The 18482-nt window shown below is 40.8% G+C and overlaps 1 protein-coding gene across 3 annotated transcripts in view; it reads right to left on the bottom strand.

The window, feature by feature from the left end:
* Window positions 1-18482, bottom strand: part of POM121C (POM121 transmembrane nucleoporin C) — a 49856-nt gene that overhangs the window by 6489 nt on the left and 24885 nt on the right. For all 3 annotated transcript variants that reach the window (XM_072837431.1, XM_072837430.1, XM_072837429.1), the window contains exons 3-10: window positions 18034-18192; window positions 16315-16395; window positions 14268-14439; window positions 2100-2191; window positions 1390-1463; window positions 803-927; window positions 575-677; window positions 136-312 (exon numbers count right to left, since the gene is read on the bottom strand). In XM_072837431.1, coding sequence (XP_072693532.1) covers window positions 136-312; window positions 575-677; window positions 803-927; window positions 1390-1463; window positions 2100-2191; window positions 14268-14439; window positions 16315-16395; window positions 18034-18192 — 983 coding nt within the window. The remainder of the gene's footprint in view (window positions 1-135; window positions 313-574; window positions 678-802; window positions 928-1389; window positions 1464-2099; window positions 2192-14267; window positions 14440-16314; window positions 16396-18033; window positions 18193-18482) is intronic.

Here is an 18482-nt window from a genome sequence, read left to right as displayed (position 1 = left end):
CAGCACACCAGGTTGCGTCTGGTGAGCCAATCATGGTCTCACAGATTTCTAGAGACCAGCAGGCACACTGCTTTTACTTCAACTGAAACCTAGGGGCACATCCTTCTACACTCTGCAGGGGGCTCTCCCACTCACCCGAAGAAGATGGCAGGCTAGCAGAACTCTGCATCTTCTTCAAGCTCTCGAGCAGCGGGTTGGTGTTTGGGGCTGGGAGGGTAGCTGGGGAGGTGGTGGTCCCAGTAGCAGGCGGGGTGAACGTCAGAGAAGGCTGAGTGGTAGGGGGCTTCTCAGTGACAGAATTCGAGGAAGTATCTAAGGAGAAAGATCGTGTTTGGCAGTTCTCTCCAGGGGCACATCACAGAGCACTCAGGTCTAAAAGGCATGTGACAAGATCTCATAACCATGGGATCCCAAACACAGTATCAGCTCTGGAAATGTCTCCCCTCAATTCCAATGCTCACGGTTTCCCTGATTCTACCAAGGAACCAAATGGATTTCTCAGATGAGAAGGGTCCAAATAAAACCCAAGGAAACAACTCCCCTCCGGAGCATGGAGCTGACTGGTCTTCCTTACCGGTCCCATCTGCCAAGGCCTTGTTAAACCACCGCAGTGAGGCTCTTTTTTCCAGATCCAGGTCTTCAGCAGTGATAGAATAGCCAAGCTGGGGAGGTGGGGGCTGCCAGAGGGAAAGATGAGAGGCTTGTCAGTCAGAGAAGCTGTAAGAAACCTGTACTTAGCTTTTCTAGAACTTAGGAGTGCTGCCCTGGGTGGGTGGGCAGGTATGGATGGACAGAGCCCTACCAGGGTCAGCCGGGCCCCTCGCCGGGAGGGCAGCAACTGAATCTTCCGCTTGCGCTGCCCAGAGCTGCCAGGTGTGGGCGGGGAGCTCCACGAGTTCTGTGCCTTCGACGTGGTTGTATCTGCAGCTAAAGAAACAAAAGACGGACTTGTCTACTTCCTCTTCTCTTCCAGGAATGGCTAGGTGTGTCTATCCACCTGATCTTTCCACACTGAATCTTCATGGAGTACCTCTGAAAGGTTGTATCTTCCATGGCTGGGATTTTGGATAGTTTTTGCAAGATTTCTGATAGGAGAGTATGAAGAGGTAACTGCCCCAAATGCAAACATTAAGTGCTTACTGGATAGTCGTTTCCTGGACTGCTCACAGGTTCCTCTGCCTTAGCGGATCACCAGGCCATAGGCACATTGGGCTGCACTGTAGATCCACCCGTGCCAGACTACAAATCTCTGAATAAGCCCTTTTCCTTCTGGGCCTGGTTGGCCCTCCACACAGCGATGCTCCATGCAGGTTTTCCAAGAGGCAATGGTCTACACACCCTCCAGAAACACTCCCAGCACAAAACATTCTTGCACACTTATCAACCTACCTTTTTCTCCCTGGGCCTCCTTGTCTGCTGCCAATGGAGTCGAAGAACTGGAGTGATGAGAAAGCTCATCTTCTCTGCAGGCAGAAGAGGCACAAGTGCGCTTAAAAACACCTCTTGACAAAGTACAGGTGACTTCCTATGCCCTCCTAACTACCAAGTGGCCAAAGTCTAGAACAATCAAGATTTAAGATTACAGTATGCCAGAATAAAATATTTAAGAAATCAAAAGAAAATTCCTACAAAACGAAGGGAGTCTGTTCACAGATGCCATGGGAAACCTTTGTCTCAGCAGGAACAAAAACAATAACCTTCAAAACCTTACTTACAATCCACCAAGTCTCTGAGAGCTGCAGTCACACTTCTGACCCCTAAAGCAGTGTTCTAGTCAACTTTCGATGCCTAGAGGGTCAGTTGGGAGTCTAGAATGTGAACTCTTCTGCCCCTGACGTAACTTCCTCTGTCCCCCTACCCTCCGTGGCCTCCACGCACACCCTGGTCACTTGAGCTGCAGGATGAGAAAGGGAGGCAGAGCTTCTAGGGTCAGCACAGGAGACCATTAAGAGAGGAGAGCAGTGCAGGCAGGATTTCGTTGTCCTCAATGGCAATTTTTCAGATTCTCCAAATCATAGCTGCAGGAAGCCTAAGAGCCGAGTATACGTTCTTCTTTCCCGCCCTCTCATTCATCTACAGCATGAGTCAGGACTCATTACCTGATTTTCTTTGCTGGCCTCTCTGGTGTCTGGGAGCGAGATGAGGCTGGGCTAGAGAATGGTGATGAGCTGGGCCCACTTCTCTTCCAAAACTGAAAGGCAAACAGCAGCGACATGACCAAGCCTACAGGACAATACAACTTTGTGTTCTGTTCAGCACTGCATATCAAGTCTCCTTTTCAGTGACTTAAACATCTCTTTATGGGGTGCCTGGTTGGCTCAGGCAATAGAACATGTGACTCTTAATCTTGGGGTTGTGTTGGGTGCAGGTTATTTAAAAATAAAATCTTAGGGGTGCCTGGGTGGCTCAGTGGCTGAGCATCTGCCTTCGGCTCAGGGCATGATCCCGGATTCCTGGGATCAACTGCCAGTATTAACTATGGGGGAAAATAATCTGAACAAGTAAGGGAAAGATAACTAATAAATGTTCAAGGAGTCAATGTACTTTAAGGGGAATGTTATGTTCAGTAGTGGTTTAGAGCTATGATGCACGTTTACTCTATGTTGTCTACAGAACTGACAAAATTAAGAAACTGTTCCAACCACTCCCCCCGAATCCTACTATAACCAAAATAAGCCAGTAAACTAATTTAGTCTTCCTTTCATTAATTTAGCTTTACTACTTTTTAAAAAATGTGCATAAATGACATTTATAACTTTTGCAACATCCCCCTGACAGCAAAGATGCTCTGTTCTTAAACTCCTCTCCCGCAAAGCAGCCTCCCAACAAAGTAACACAGAGCAAGCACTCTGTCCACAGTTGCATTAAGTCTTTAGCCTAATTACAAAAATACTAAGCTATCACCGTAGACCTTTTCCTACTGAGAAGCTTCTGGTAATTTCTTAATTCAGCAACAGTTACATCATATTAGAGGCACCTTGGTGCCTCAGTCAGTTGAGCATCCCAACTCTTGGTTTTGGCTCAGGTCATGGATCTCAAGGTTGTGAGATCAAGCCCTGTGCTCATCAGTGGGGAGTCTTCATGAGATTCTTGCTTTCCCTCTGCCCCTCACCCCACTTGCACGTGTCCTCTAAAATAAGTAAATCTTAAAAACAAAACAAAACAAAAAAAAACCTCTCTTTAATAAAAGTATTGCTATGGGAACCCTGGGTGGCGCAGCAGTTTAGCGCCTGCCTTTGGCCCAGGGCGCGATCCTGGAGACCCGGGATCGAATCCCACGCCCGGTGCATGGAGCCTGCTTCTCCCTCTGCCTGTGTCTCTGCCTCTCTCTCTCTGTGTGACTATCATAAATAAAAATAAAAATTAAAAAAAAAAAAGTATTGCTATGCAGCAAGAAAACTACTGTACACGCTTTGTATCATCTGAATTTTCAACCATACATTTCCATAAAATAGAAATAAAACCTATGCAGGCAGGAAATAAAAACATCCCAAAACAAAACAAAAACCATAAAATTAAAGGCACACATTTTCAAGAAAAGCATGGGAGTCCTGGAACTCCACATAAGTATAATGACCATATCAAGTGAAAAGGTAGCAAAAGATATAACAAGTCATAAAAATAAATAGTCAATCTATGTATCTAGCAGTCGATTTAGTTCCACACTATAATTCAATTTTTATTTGCTCAGTTTCCACTTTAGAGAGGTACTATAGGTTTCTACTTGACAAAGAATGCAAAGATGAGCAAGAGCACTCCATCACCAAGAAATTTACAATGTGGAAAAGAGACAAGAGAGTACACTAATTGACTGTAACAGTCAAAAGGTAACAGAGGTCTCTGCACGGGAGCCCCAGAAGAGACAGGATGCAGAGCTGGTGAGAAGAATTGGTACAGGATGGAGGTGATGTCTGAGAGCCTTTCATGACTTCACAAAAAGCTCCTGAAGACAGACAAGCTGTACAGGATCATGACAGAATGGACACATCATCCCACAGCAGGAACAGAACAAGGAAAGGAAGGCTGCAGGGAAGTATCAAGTGCTCCAAGAAGATAATAAATATCCTGGGCTGGCTGATACAGAGAACATAGAAAGGAACAACTGGGGACAAGGCCAGAGAGGCAAGCTAGGGTTTGAAGTGCCGAAGGCAATGGTAAATGTTCCTACTTTGGAAAATAAGTCTTCTAAGACACATGGAGAGATCAATACTGTACACAAAGAGGTTAGAGGACAGCTCGTTTTTTCAATAACTGGTCCCCATCCAACATGTGTAATAATTTTACTATAAATATTATTTGAAATAATTCAAAGCTAGAATTTCTAGTTTGGATGGCTGTAGATCTGGGTATTTCCTAGCGTCCCCCTGGAAAAATACAGTTAAGTCAAAGATCTCTACTGTCATTTGCATCAAATATTAGGCCTGTAGCCTATACTGATTACTGAAGATAATCACTACCTCAGTACATTTTTTTTTTTTAAGAGAAGTTTCAACATAAAGAACTTTCATATTAAACTCCTCTTTCTAAGACCTACTTCTGAGAACTTCTACATGCAAAGACCACACGTTAACAGGGCACTGGTCACTACTTAGAACACCAAATAGCAATTAGCATCAGTGGGTGTATTTTTCCTGCAGGGGGTCACATGCTCCACAATGAGTGAGGGCACTTATAATAAACTCTGACCCTCTTTCAGGCAGTGGCTGTGTTGTTCAAGAGCCACATTCCTGCTAGGGATGACAGCAAATGCTGAAGAAGGTGTGACCTCCATCCGTGTGAAGGCATGGCAGTAAGGAAGAGCTAACTAGGGTGGTGAGACATCACAGAGATGAGAAGAGGAGCCAAGGGGTGAGCTCTCACCTTTAGGTCTCCTTTTTCTCTCATGGTGACTGCCAATTCCAAAATTAAAAGCTGCAGTTGAGAGGCTGAGAAAAGCTTTTGGCAGTCTCACATGGTTGGAAAGACAAAAATGAATTCAGGGCTTTCCAAAGTATAGGGGCCCTAACAAGACCTAAAGCTTTTCTTTTGGATTCCCAAGACTACAAGTGGGGATACAGGGGAAATCAGAAATAAACTAGCCCTCATAAGAACCGACAACCAGGGATCCCTGGGTGGCGCAGCGGTTTGGCGCCTGCCTTTGGCCCAGGGCTCGATCCTGGAGACCCGGGATCGAATCCCACGTCGGGCTCCCGGTGCATGGAGCCTGCTTCTCCCTCTGCCTGTGTCTCTGCGCCTCTCTCTCTCTCTCTCTGTGACTATCATAAATAAATAAAAATTTAAAAAAAAAAAAAGAACCGACAACCAACTCAGAATCATGTCAAGTCCACCCAGACAGAAGTAATCTGCCCCTATCCTAGCTACTGCCAGAGGTAAAATAAAAAAGCAAAATCTCTCTGGAGAAAGATACCATCATTCAGAGCTTCAAGGCACCATTTACATTTTTTTTCCCAATGTCTGACATAAAAAAGCAACAACAAAAATCAAGTATATAAGAAAGTAGTATTTACCCAATCCCCCAGAGGAAAAAAGCAGACATCAGAAATAGACCACAGAAGATTCAAATACCGGAGTTACTGAACAAGACTTTGGAATATTATTATAATAATTTAAATGACAACATGGAAAATTCTGGCAGATAAGCCTAAGAAAGATAACAATAATGCTTTAAGAATGTGATGGATCAGCTAAAATAGCACAAAGCTAAAGAAAATCTGTAAACTGGGGATCCCTGGGTGGCGCAGCGGTTTAGCACCTGCCTTTGGCCCAGGGCGCGATCCTGGAGACCTGGGATCGAATCCCACGTCGGGCTCCCGGTGCATGGAGCCTGCTACTCCCTCTGCCTATGTCTCTGCCTCTCTCTCTCTCTCTGTGTGACTATCATAAATTTAAAAAAAAAAAAATTTAAAGAAAATCTGTAAACTGAACCAGGGAAGTACTGGAGATGAGGAGACAAAAGGATGGGAAACACAGACAGACATGAGACCAACAGAAAAGGTCTAACGTGTCCTGGACACCAAGAAAATAAAGAAAATAGGGCAGAACAACATCTGAAAAGAAAATGGTTGAGGTGTTTCAAAACCATCAAAAGACATCAAACCACATGACAAATTCCAAGGAATATAAATCATAAGTGAGCACTGCATAAAATTTCTCAAGTGAAGTGGAAACATTTACCAAACTGAACATGTGCTGGGCCACAAAGCAAATCTCAAAAAATTTGAAAAAGGAACTTCCTATCTACAAAAAACCTGTATCAGGGGTGCTGGGGTGGCTCAGTCAGTTCAGTGGCCAACTCCTGGTTTTGGCTCAGGTTGTGATCTCAGGGTTGTGGGACTGAGCCCCACATTGAGCTTTGCACTCGTGCAACATCTGCTTGAGACTCTCTCCCTCCCCCATCCTGACCTTGAGCACACTCTCTCTCTGAAATAAATCTTACAGAAACCCTCAAAAAACCAAAAACCAACCCTATACCAAACAGCATATATAACAAGAAATGAGGAAAGCACTCCCTTTAAGATCAGGAAAAACCAGGATGTTTGCTATCACTTCTATTTAACATTGTACTTCGGGTCTTAACCAAATATAGTAAGTCCCCAATAATATAAGGATAGGAAAAAGAAAAAGAAAAAAAGTAGCTGTCATTGTAGACAACATGATGTACACACAAAAATCCTAAAAAATATACAAAAGAATATTATGGAATTTAGCAAATTTTCTGAATATAATAATCAGTTGTATTTGTGTACATCAGCAACAGATTTTAACATACTATTTATAGTAGCATCAAAAAAATATATATCGGGATCCCTGGGTGGCGCAGCGGTTTGGCGCCTGCCTTTGGCCCAGGGCGCGATCCTGGAGATCCGGGATCGAATCCCACGTCAGGCTGCCGGTGCATGGAGCCTGCTTCTCCCTCTGCCTATGTCTCTGCCTCTCTCTCTCTCTGTGACTATCATAAATAAATAAAAAAATTAAAAAAAAAAAAAAATATATATATCTAGAAATAAGTTTAATATGTAGGACCACTACACGGAGCAGCTAAAGATGATATAAAGAAATAAAAGAGGGATCCCTGGGTGGTTCAGCGGTTGAGTGTCTGCCTTTGGCTCAGGGCATGGTCCTGAGGTCTAAGATTGAGTCCCATATCGGGGACTTTACTTTTATTACTTTTATTTACTTTTCTAAATATCTCCTGTGAGGAGCCTGCTTCTCTGTCAGCCTATGTCTCTGCCTCTCTCTGTCTCTCTCTTGAATGAATAAAATCTTAAAAAAAAAAAAAAAAAAAAAGAGAAATGAAAGATATCCCATGTTCATGGATTGGGAGATTCAACATGTAAAAAATATCATCTCTCTAAAATAATTGGTAGATTAAAGGCAATCTTAATATCTCAACAAGTGTCCTTTCTTTTGATAGAAACCGACGAGCTGATTCTAAACTGACAAGGAAATGCAAAAGGTCAAGATCCAAGACAATTCTGAAGAAGAAGGAGAGAAGGAGAAAGTTGGATGACTTATTCTACTACACATCAAAACTAAAAGACTATGTGGTACAGGGTAGAAAAAAAGATGGGGGGACACCTGGGTGGCTCAGTGGTTGAGCGTCTGCCTTTGGCTCAGGGCATGATTCCGGAGTCCAGGGGTCAAGTCCCACAGGCTTCCTGCATGGAGCCTGCTTCTCCCTCTGCCTGTGTGTGTCTCTGCCTCTCTCTCTCTCTCTCATGAATAAATAAATAAAATCTTAAAAAAAAGAAAAAAAAAAGATGGGTATAGGGCACAAAAATAGACCAATGGAACAGAACAGATCTAGAAATAATCCATGTATTATGGACATTTAAATTATAACAAAGGCAGTGCTACAGAGCAATAGGAAAGGGATGGTCCATTCTTTCAATAAATGTTGCTAAGAAAAAAGAAAATGTTGCTAAGTCAAGTGGATATTTATATGGAAAAACACTAATTTTGATCGCTACCTCACACCATATACAAAAATCAACTTTAGGTGGATTACAGATCCAAATGTGAAAGAAAAAGAATAAAGCTTCTAGAAGGTAGTATAATATCATGACTTTAAGTAGACAAATAATTCCTATACAATGCACACAATACATTAACCATAAGTGTAAAGTGAAGAAAATGAAGCGATGAGACAGAGTAGAACAATGATTTCACACAATTTATAGAGAGCTTGTATATAGAATATATAAAGAATTTCTATAAATCAGAAAGAAAGTACGAATGGCCAACGAACAGTTCACACCTCTATTTCATTAGCAATCAACAATTACAATTATAACCATAAATTACAACCACAACGAAATACTTCACACCTGTTGGAATGGGTCATTAAAGAGACTGGAGACACCAAGTGTTAGTGAGGATGTATAACCACAGGAACAAAACCTCATACTGTACTGGTAAGAGTATCAACTGAAACAACTTTAAAAAATGATTTAACATCTACTACAACTGAATATTACACATACTTTATATATATTTACCAAAAGACTTAACACAAGAATATTCATAGCAACATTATGCATATGGAAATCCAAATGTCCAACAGGAGGAAAAATTAATTATGGTATATTCACATAAAGAAAATGAACACAGAATAAGACTTGCTGCTACATGCAACAACTTGGATGCTAGATGCATCTCATAAGGAAAAACAGTGGGTGAAAGAAGCCAAACACAAAGAAAGCATATGCTGGTCTCCATTTATATAAAGTTTAAAAATAGATAAGACTATATAGTGCTAATACTCAAGAAGGAAGGAGGAGATATGAGAGGGGCTTCTGGGTGTTGAAAATGATTTATTATTTGACCTAGGTGGTGATAACATGGAACTGTATACTTATGATATTTACTTTTCTACATTACACTCTAATTTAAAATTTTTTTCAATATAGATTTGACATAGAATGCGATGTAATATGTCATCAAAAAGACAAAAAAAGCATATAATGTAATGATCCCATTTGTGTAACACAGACCAAAAAATTCTGTGTATTGGGCAGCCCCAGTGGTGCAGCGGTTTAGTGCCGCCTGCAGCCCAGGGTGTGATCCTGGAGACCCAGGATCGAGTCCCACGTCGGGCTTCCTGCATGGAGCCTGCTTCTCCCTCTGCCTGTCTCTGCCTCTCTCTCTCTCTCGCTCTCTCTGAATAAATAAATAAGTCTTAAAAAAAAAATTCTGTGTATTATCTGTTTGCACACATAGTACAAATGTTAACAACAGGTACCTACCTATGGGATGAAGACTGGGACAGCCAGGATAGGGAAAAAATTTTTTTTAATGATTTTATTTGAGAGAGTACACATATAGAGGGAGAGGGAGAGGAAGCAGCAGACTCCTTGATGAGCAGGGAGCCTGACTCAGGGCCTGATCCCAGGGAGATCATGACCTGAGCTGAAGGCAGCTGCTTAACTGACTGAGCCACCCAGGCACTCCAAGAACAGGGGAATTTTATCTTTTTTTTTTTTAATCTTAACAGCTATCTACACCTAACCCCCCCCCCCTTTTTTTTAAAGATTTTACTTATTTATTCATGAGAGATACAGAGACATAGAGGCAGAAGCAGGCTCCTCACAGGAGGACTTGATCCCCAGATCGAGGATCATGCCCTGAGCCGAAGGCAGACACTCAACCGCTGAGCCACTCAGGGTCCCTTAAAAACTTTTTGAAACCAGGAAAAGCAGTACTTGCAGCACATGTCATAAACTCCAACGAGCAGAGTACACAGTAAAAAGTTTTCCTTCTACCTCATAGTTACTCCTGGTTTCTAATAAAATGTCTCAAAATTATTCTATGCATGTTAAAAGATTAAAGAAACCAGCCACACAAATAACAGAGGACAGTATATACACAGTTCCGCACCTTGCTTTTGTTCTGTATTTTTTAATTCACACCAGTGCCTATTAAGCTACCTGATTCTTTTTGATAGTTACATAGTATTGTATGTAGCTTATAAAACTTATGGAAATACTGTTAACCAGTCCCCCCCCCAGATATATTTACATTGTTTCCAAGCTTCTGCTATTAAAATGCTACAATCAACACCCTCCTATATACTCTTGAGTATACAAAGAGAACTCCTAAAAACAAACCTACTGGATCAAAAGACACATACATCTCTATTATTGATAATTACTGCCATACTGCTCTCCAGAGAACTGTATAAATTGACACTCCCAACAGCAATGCATGAGAAGCCTGTTTTTGCAAACACTTTTATGGTTTTTATTTTACATTTAAATATTTAGTTCATTTGGAATGTTTCTCTAATACGTGAAAATCTGCCCAAACTCACTCATAAAAGACACAAATATGGGGCACCTGGGTGGTTCAGTGGTTGAGTGACTCTTGATTTTGGTTCACATCATGATCTCAGGGTTGTGGGATCCAGCCCTGTAGCAGTAGGCTCCATGCCCAGCGTGGAGCCCAAGGTGGGGCTTGAACTCATGACTCTCTGATCAAGACCTGAGCTGAGATCAAGAATCAGATGCTTAACCAATTGAACCATCCAGGCACCCCAGAACAATTTTTTTTTTAAAACAGATTTTATTTTTAAGTAATCACTATATCCAATGTGCGACTTGAACTCATGACCACAAGGATCTAAAGTTGCATAATCCACCAGAAAGGCACATTCTACTGTATAGAATTTTAATTAATACATGCAGAGAGAACAAGAGAATTAGATTACCACCATCTTGCAACCTAATAAAATCATGGACCTAGGTAAAGATGATATATGGCTGCTAAAATCAAATGAAAAACAGAGAACTTAAAATGGAAGAATTGGACTGAAAACAGCTGAGCTCAGGGGTCATTACTAACCTCCAAAAAGGGAGGCAGTTAGACCTCATGCTCTCCTGGGGTGATGTAATCACAAGTACAGAGTATCACCTGTGCAATGTTCTGCCAAATAACTGAACTCGAATCTAATCAAGCCTCAGGACTCACCTTCCCGTTTACAAACATAGGGGAAACTGTACATGTTAAAATGATGCCACAATGACAGAAAATTAATCTAGAATGTGGGAAATTCCACAGAACAAAATGATCCAGTTTTTTTTTAAAAAGGCATGAAAAAAATAGTAATATTACAGATTCAGAGAGTCTAAGAAACATAGGAACCAAATGTAAAAGAATTGATGTTTGGTCCCTCATTCAAACAAAGGAACTGTAATAAGTTTAGGATAACATGGGCAATCTGAACATGGAGCAATACTAACTGATATTAAAAAATTATTGGGGCAACTGGGTGGCTCAGTCAGTCAATCATGAGCCTCCGGTCATGATCTCAGGGTCCTGGGATGATGCCCCGCATTGGGTTCCTTGCTCAGCAGGGAGTCTGCTCCTCCCCCTCCCTCTTCCACTGTGATCTCTTTTGCTCTCACTTTCAAATGATTAAATATAAATCTTAAAAAAAAAAAAGGGGGGGGGCAGCCCGGGTGGCTCAGCGGTTTAGCGCCTGCCTTCAGCCCAGGGCATGATCCTGGAGTCCCGGGATCGAGTCTCACATCAGGCTTCCTGGATGGAGCCTGCTTCTCCCTCTGCCTGTGTCTCTGCCTCTTTCTGTGTCTCTCCTGAATAAGTAAATAAAATATCAAAAAAAAAAAAAAAAAAAGAACATAATTAAAAAAAGAAGTTATTGCTGTTTAGGAGGAATAATGGTGCTGTGGTCATTAATGTTTAAAAAAGTTTTAAAACACACTGAAGAGGGATTCCTGGATGGCTCAGCGGTTAAGTGCCTGCCTTCAGCCCAGGGCATGATCCTGGAGACCCAGGATCAAATCCCACGTCAGGCTCACTGCATGGAGCCTGCTTCTCCTTCTGCCTATGTCTCTGCCTCTCTCTCTCTCTCTCTCTCTCTCATGAATAAATAAATAAAATCTTAAAAACAATAAAAATAGAGATCCCTGGGTGGCGCAGTGGTTTGGCGCCTGCCTTTGGCCCGGGGCTTGATCCTGGAGACCCGGGATCGAGTCCCACGTCGGGCTCCCGGTGCATGGAGCCTGCTTCTCCCTCTGCCTGTGTCTCTGCCTCTCTCTCTCTCTCTCTCTCTGTGTGACTATCACAAATAAATTAAAAATAAATAAATAAATAATAAATAAATAAATAAATAAATAAATAATAATAAAAAACACTGAAGAAATGACAGGTTTGTAATTTACTGTAAAATGCAACTCCAGGGCAAAAACAAGGTGGGGATGGACTGATGAAATAGACAAAATGCTAGTAACTAACTAGTGAAGCATAGGGATGTCCATTAGATTCCCTTTCCTTTTGTATGCATTTGAAATTTGACATAATAAAAAGATTTTAAGAACAGATGAGTACAGACATACTTTGTTTTATTGTACTTTGCAAATGTTGCTGTTTTGAACAAATTGAAGGTTTGTGGCAACTCTGCTTCAAGCAAGGCTTATTGGTGGCGTTTTCCTAACAACATTCGCTCACTTCCTGTCTCTGTCTCACATTTGGTTAAGTGTTGCAATATTTCCAACTTTTTATTATTATTTCCTTTGTTAGGGTGATCTGTGATCAGTCATCCTTGATGTTACTATTGTAATTATTTTGAGGAGCCACATACCACACCTTTAAAAGGTGGCAGACTTAACTGATAAATATGTGTGCTCTGTCCCATTAACTGGCAGTTCTCCCATCTCTCTCCCTCTCTTCTGGCCTATTTGCTGAAAGACTACAATGCTGCAATTATACCAGTTGACAACCCTTATAGTAGCCTCTTAAGTGTTCAACTGAAAGGAAGAGTTGCACATCTCACACGTTAAATCAGAAGCTACAAATGAGCAAGCTTAGTGAGGAAGGCAGGTCAAAAGCCAAATCAGGCTGAAAGCTAGGCTTTTTGCACCAAACAGCCAAGTTGTGAGCCCCAAGGAAAAGTCCTTGAAGGAAATTAAAAGTACTACTGTAATGAACACATGAATATATAAATGAAAAAAAAAAAAGCAATGTATGAATGATAAGAAAGCGAAAAGGCCTTATTGTTGATCTGGAGAAAGTCTGAGTGGTCTGGGTAGAAGATCAAACCAGCCACAACATTGCCTTAAGCCAAAGCCTAAACCAGAGCAAAACCTAACCCTTTAATTCCATGAAGGCTGAGAGGTGAGAACGTTGCAGGAGAGCAGTCTGGAGCTAGTAGAGGCTGACTCAGTGAGGTAAGAAGACATCTCCCTAACAAGGGGAAGCAGCAGAGGCTGATGTAGAAGCTGCAGTAGGTCATCCACAAGATCTAGCTAAGATCATTAATTAAAGGGGCTACAGCAAACAACGGGAATTTCAAGACAGAAAGCCTATACTGGAAGAAGATGCCATCCAGGACTTTCATAAAGTTTCATAAGCTACAAAGAAGTCAGTGCCTGGCTTCAAAAGACAGGCTGATTCTCTTGTTAGGGGTCAATATGGCTGGTGACTAAGTTGAAGCCAGTACTCATTAACCATTCTGAAAATCCTAGGGCTCTTGAGAATTATCCTCAATCTGCCTGTTGTGGTGTTATTCCTAGAACTGCTCAGGCTTAGGCCTTCATCTTTCATTTACATTATTGTAAAAGCCTTCTGGATTACCTTATCTCAAAAGCATTCTTCTCTCAAACTCTTCTTCCATGCACACTTTATTTTTTTTCTAGCTACTATATATAGAGTACCCGCTTATTGACATGTACTGTAATGGATATTTTTTAAGCATTACCTACAATCTTTATTTTATCCTTGGGAGATGAGAAAAGATAAGTTGAAGTGATTTACCTGCCCAAAGTCCTATAGCTACTAAGTGTCAGAACTAAAGTGTGACTCTGAATCTGGTAGCAAAGCTCGCTCAGTTCCCTAGGCCATACTATATTCTCTAAGAAAGAATAATTTTTTCTAAAAAAGAATTTTTAAAAATTACAATATTTAAAAAACTTTCACTAAATTCTCAATGACAATAAGATGAATTTCACGACTCAGTGCAATTTAGACTGAATCTACCTTTTCAATCAAATTAGTATTATTTACTGAATTATTCATCCTTTGTCCATTTATCTGTAATACTGGCTGTTTGGTATCAGGTGTCCCCACATGAACTGGTTTATTTTCTGGGATTTCTATTTTGTCCCCTGGGTCTAAGCATCCATTTGAGGATCTGCACCTTCTTTTAGCTCAGAGGTAATCCTAATATCTGAAGGATGGAATGAGGTTAGTAAACACTGGCTAATCAATTAATGCTCAGAACACCTTTCTCCCATGCATCAAGATGAACATACCTGAGAGAAACCTCGAGTAGAACTGTAAGAACTAGTAATGGCATTGCGACTGGAGCTAGGGATGCCACCTGTGTACGTGCTCGTCAAGGAGCTCATGGAAGAGGTGCGAGATCTCTTATTCGAGTGGTCATCTGAGCTCTGGGAATTGAGACCTCTCTTCAGAGAGCCAGGCCTAATAAAAAAGAAAAAGACAGTGAGCTGTGCTATTTAAGGCAACATTCTTTTAAGGCTTCATCCATGGTCACAAAACATTTCTTAAATAAACTCAATAAAAAAAAATGAAGCTCTTAATACTATAGTTACCATTTCAGCTAAATATCTCAGACAAAGCCAGGAAGGGAAAGACAAATATTTAAAAAATTAAATGCATGATTTCACTTATATAATATTCTAGAAAAAAATGCACACTAATCTACAGTGACAAAAAGCAGATTAATGGATGCCTGGGGATGGGGGCAGGACTGGAGGGAGGTGTTACTAATGGGCATGGGGCAACTTTTGAAGGTGACCGTTATGTTTATTACCTTGGCTATGGCAATGGTATAACAGGTGTATACATGTCAGAACTTATCAAATTGTACACTTAATTTATTTTTTAAGGATTTAATTATTTATTTATTTATTCATCATATATATATAGAGAGAGAGAGAGAGAAAGAGAGGCAGAGACACAGGAGGAGGGAGAAGTAGGCTCCATGCCGGGAGCCCGACATGGGACTCGATCCCGGGACTCCAGGATTACGCCCTGGGCAAAAGGCAGGCGCCAAACCACTGAGCTATCCAGGGATTCCCAAATTGTACACTTTTAAAAAAGCACAATCTGTCAATTATCCCTCAATAAACCTACTAAAAAAATCAGAGTTAAGAGAAACCAACCAGTTTTTCTAAGCTTCCAACTGAAACATCTTTCCTTTACAACAGTTACCTAATCTTTGTTACAATGTAGACAACTCACTTTCTCCTATAGTAATGAATGTTAACTACAGGCTAATTTATTCTTACACTCAAAATGTATTTCCTCTAACTTCCACCTATAGTTCACCTGGGCATCTGTTTGGAGCCAAATCAAACAACTATTGGCCTTTTCTTCATGCAACTGCTCTTTAGGTTTCTGGAGACCATTATCCTTCCCTCCCTCATTCCCTTAACTCCCCTTCATATTTTTTTCCCCTTGGATCCATACTTTATACTTTCAAAATCCACTCAAACACCACCACCCTGTAACATTTTACAACTGCTTCACTCACTCAGAACACAGGACAGGTTGTGTTTATCCTCTTACAGTGTAGACATCGACCCAAACACAACACTGCATGGACAATCTGAACATAATTGAGGAAAGCACAATTACCCCTCCCTTGCTCCATTCTAGTCTCTGTTCTCCTATCAGCACAGACCGGAAGCACATTAGCTCTTTTGGCAGCCTTATCATCCTCCTGACTCAATAAGGATGTAAGTTACCACAAATCTTTTCATAAGCCACTTTCCTTCTCATCCAACTCTTAAATGTATTTAAACTCAAACATACAGGGGCAGCTGGGTGGCTCAGTGGTTTAGTGCCACCTTCATCCCAGGGCCTGATCCTGGAGACCCAGGAACGAGTCCCACGTCAGACTCCCTGCATGGAGCCTGCTTCTCCCTCTGCCTGTGTCTCTGCCTCTTTCTCTGTGTGTCTATCATGAATAAATAAAATCTTTAAAAAATAAATAAATAAAATAAATAAACTCAAACGTACAAACTTAACATTTATCTTAAATTTCATACTGTTGCACTTTAACCTTTGCACAAACCTGTTTATTATATAGTTATGAAATATATTTACAAACTCTTAGCTGTACCATACTTTTTATCCATATTAATGAAAAAGTACTAAAAGAAATCAGATGATAGTTATTATGGGACGTGACTTAAAATGTTGCTCTCAGATATCACAGATCTGTACCTGGACTAATAAAGCAATACAACCAACACAGAGGAAAATCTACAAGACAACAGCTCCAACCGTGCCCTTCCCCAGTCTACCTCATTCAGATGGATTCTCACATACTTAGGCACAAAAGAAGCGGGGACTCCGTTGGCCACCAGGGGCTCAAATGCTGAATGTCCACTCCCGCTGCTATCATGGCGCCTGTGACAAATAAAAAACCCTCAATTAAATGAATTGACAGTGTTTTTTTCCTTAGAGTATCTTCTCATATTCCTATAATTTTACACTATTTTTTTTCTTACACTATTTCTATAGTATATAGGTTCTATGCTAGACAAGAAAAAGGCTGCTTCAAATCCTAAAGATTCTGAAAGGTAGATTTATTCTAGGATTGTCCTCATAATGAGTGTAAAAATGCTTCAAGACCTTTTGAACTTACTCCGGTGTATTACTTGCTAACTTCTCTCCAAAGTATTATAATCACAAATTTAATACCCTACCACCCACAAACAGATGTTTTAAAAACATTTTAGGGACTAACTCACACATCCCATAATGCTCTAGAGGTTAATAAGTCTGTTAGGGAAAAATTTCACATATCTCATGTAAGAACTGCCTATGCATGGTGCCCATAATCACTGCTTATTCCAAGGATGAGAAAGATAATACAGAATCCTGTTTTAGGCTCACCAGGGTCAAGAAAACTTAGAACTTGGATAATATGAGAGACCTATTTGGACCATAAGAATGATACCCTTTCCCACTGCCACATCCCCCACTCTTTGCCACCCCTGCTTAGCCAGTTGACATTAGTTCAAATTGTTCACTTTTAAGTCATTTCTACTCATCATGAGATCTTCCTTTGTTACATAAAAACACCTCCATTTATTAGTATCTCCCTACCTAACTTTGCATTGGCAGTATCAAAGACAGCCAACTTTGCAGGATATGAACAATCTGGTCTAGGTAATGGGGAGGAGGGCAATGGTTATATTTAACAAGAGTGGGGTCCACTTGTCTTCTCAGAGTGCTTCCTTGATCAATGTATATTAAAAAAAAAAACCTCCTTTATTAGTCTGTTATATGATCCTGTTGTGTTTTTTTTTTTTTTTTTTAAAACCTCTATACACTTACAATCTCTAATTCCTTATTTTATTATCCAAGGCCCATGGGGACTCTCTTGCTCACTGCCCTAATGCTGGAGCAAGCCCAGGCACAAACTTAGGTGCTCAATCTGTTGAATTAAAAGAGGAGTGAAGTCCTTAACTGATTCTTGGAAAGCCATAAGAAGCTATGCATCATAACTAGTGACTTCAACCTCTGCTCTTTCCACAGTTAGGAGACAGACGGTTCATTTTCATTAAAATATCAGAAACCAAATAATGAAATTAGGTTTAGTCTCATTACCAATAAATCTACCATATTCCAGTCTTCACTTTGCTTCGACAAGCATTTCCTTCCGCACAAATATGACATTTGAATGGTGCTTACCCAAGTAATTAACACAAGCTGGTCAGGGAAAGATTTTTAGCATTCTCTCTCAAAAAAAAAAAAAAAAAAAAAAGGCTTTGAGCACATTTGTATCAAAAGTATGAGGCTAACATTGCTAATAGCTGTCAGCTTACGGAAAAGTTAAGTTATAAAATTTAACCTGCACTGCAGGAAACTAACAGCATTAAAGCCCTTGTTACTAAGCTCTTCCATGGAAGCCAAGGAAGGGCACCCACTGAGGCTCACAAACTGTGGAGTTAGTCTCTGCTTTTTGGGAGTGATCTGTATTTCAACAAATCACAGGAGTCTGTGTGGGTGGCCTATTTAGTACTCTGCAGGGCCTGTTACCTTCTTTTATTTTCCTGGCTATCAGAAAATATTTGATCTTCCTCCTCCACTGTCCTTTTCTTCCTCTCTTTGAGGGCACTCAGTACGGTCTCCTTTGCACATGGATCTGGGGCATTACTTGATGGTGAGGACAGCGTTGAGTTGATTGTCTGCTCTGGTCTATAATGAAAAACAAGATTCTGGCATTGAGATACATTAATAGCCATGTCATATAGCACAGATTTCAGTCATTGGAAATCAGAAGCCAACCAATAAGCAAAACCATACAATGAAAGAAACTGCCCTTAGCAATGAAAGCTACAATTAAGTCCCACACAAAACAAAAAACTAGGGATTTCTGATTCAAATAAGCAGCTTCTTCCCCTTTTTCGTTTCACAGTTGTTTTGTTAGAGGAACAGATGTGGAAGAGTAAGTGGAAATAAACAGGAATTTATTCTGCCAGCAGTTT

This window comes from Canis lupus, chromosome 8 (genome assembly GCF_048164855.1).
Source record: "Canis lupus baileyi chromosome 8, mCanLup2.hap1, whole genome shotgun sequence".
Lineage (NCBI taxonomy): Eukaryota > Metazoa > Chordata > Mammalia > Carnivora > Canidae > Canis > Canis lupus.
This window is presented reverse-complemented; position numbering and strand designations above follow the sequence as displayed.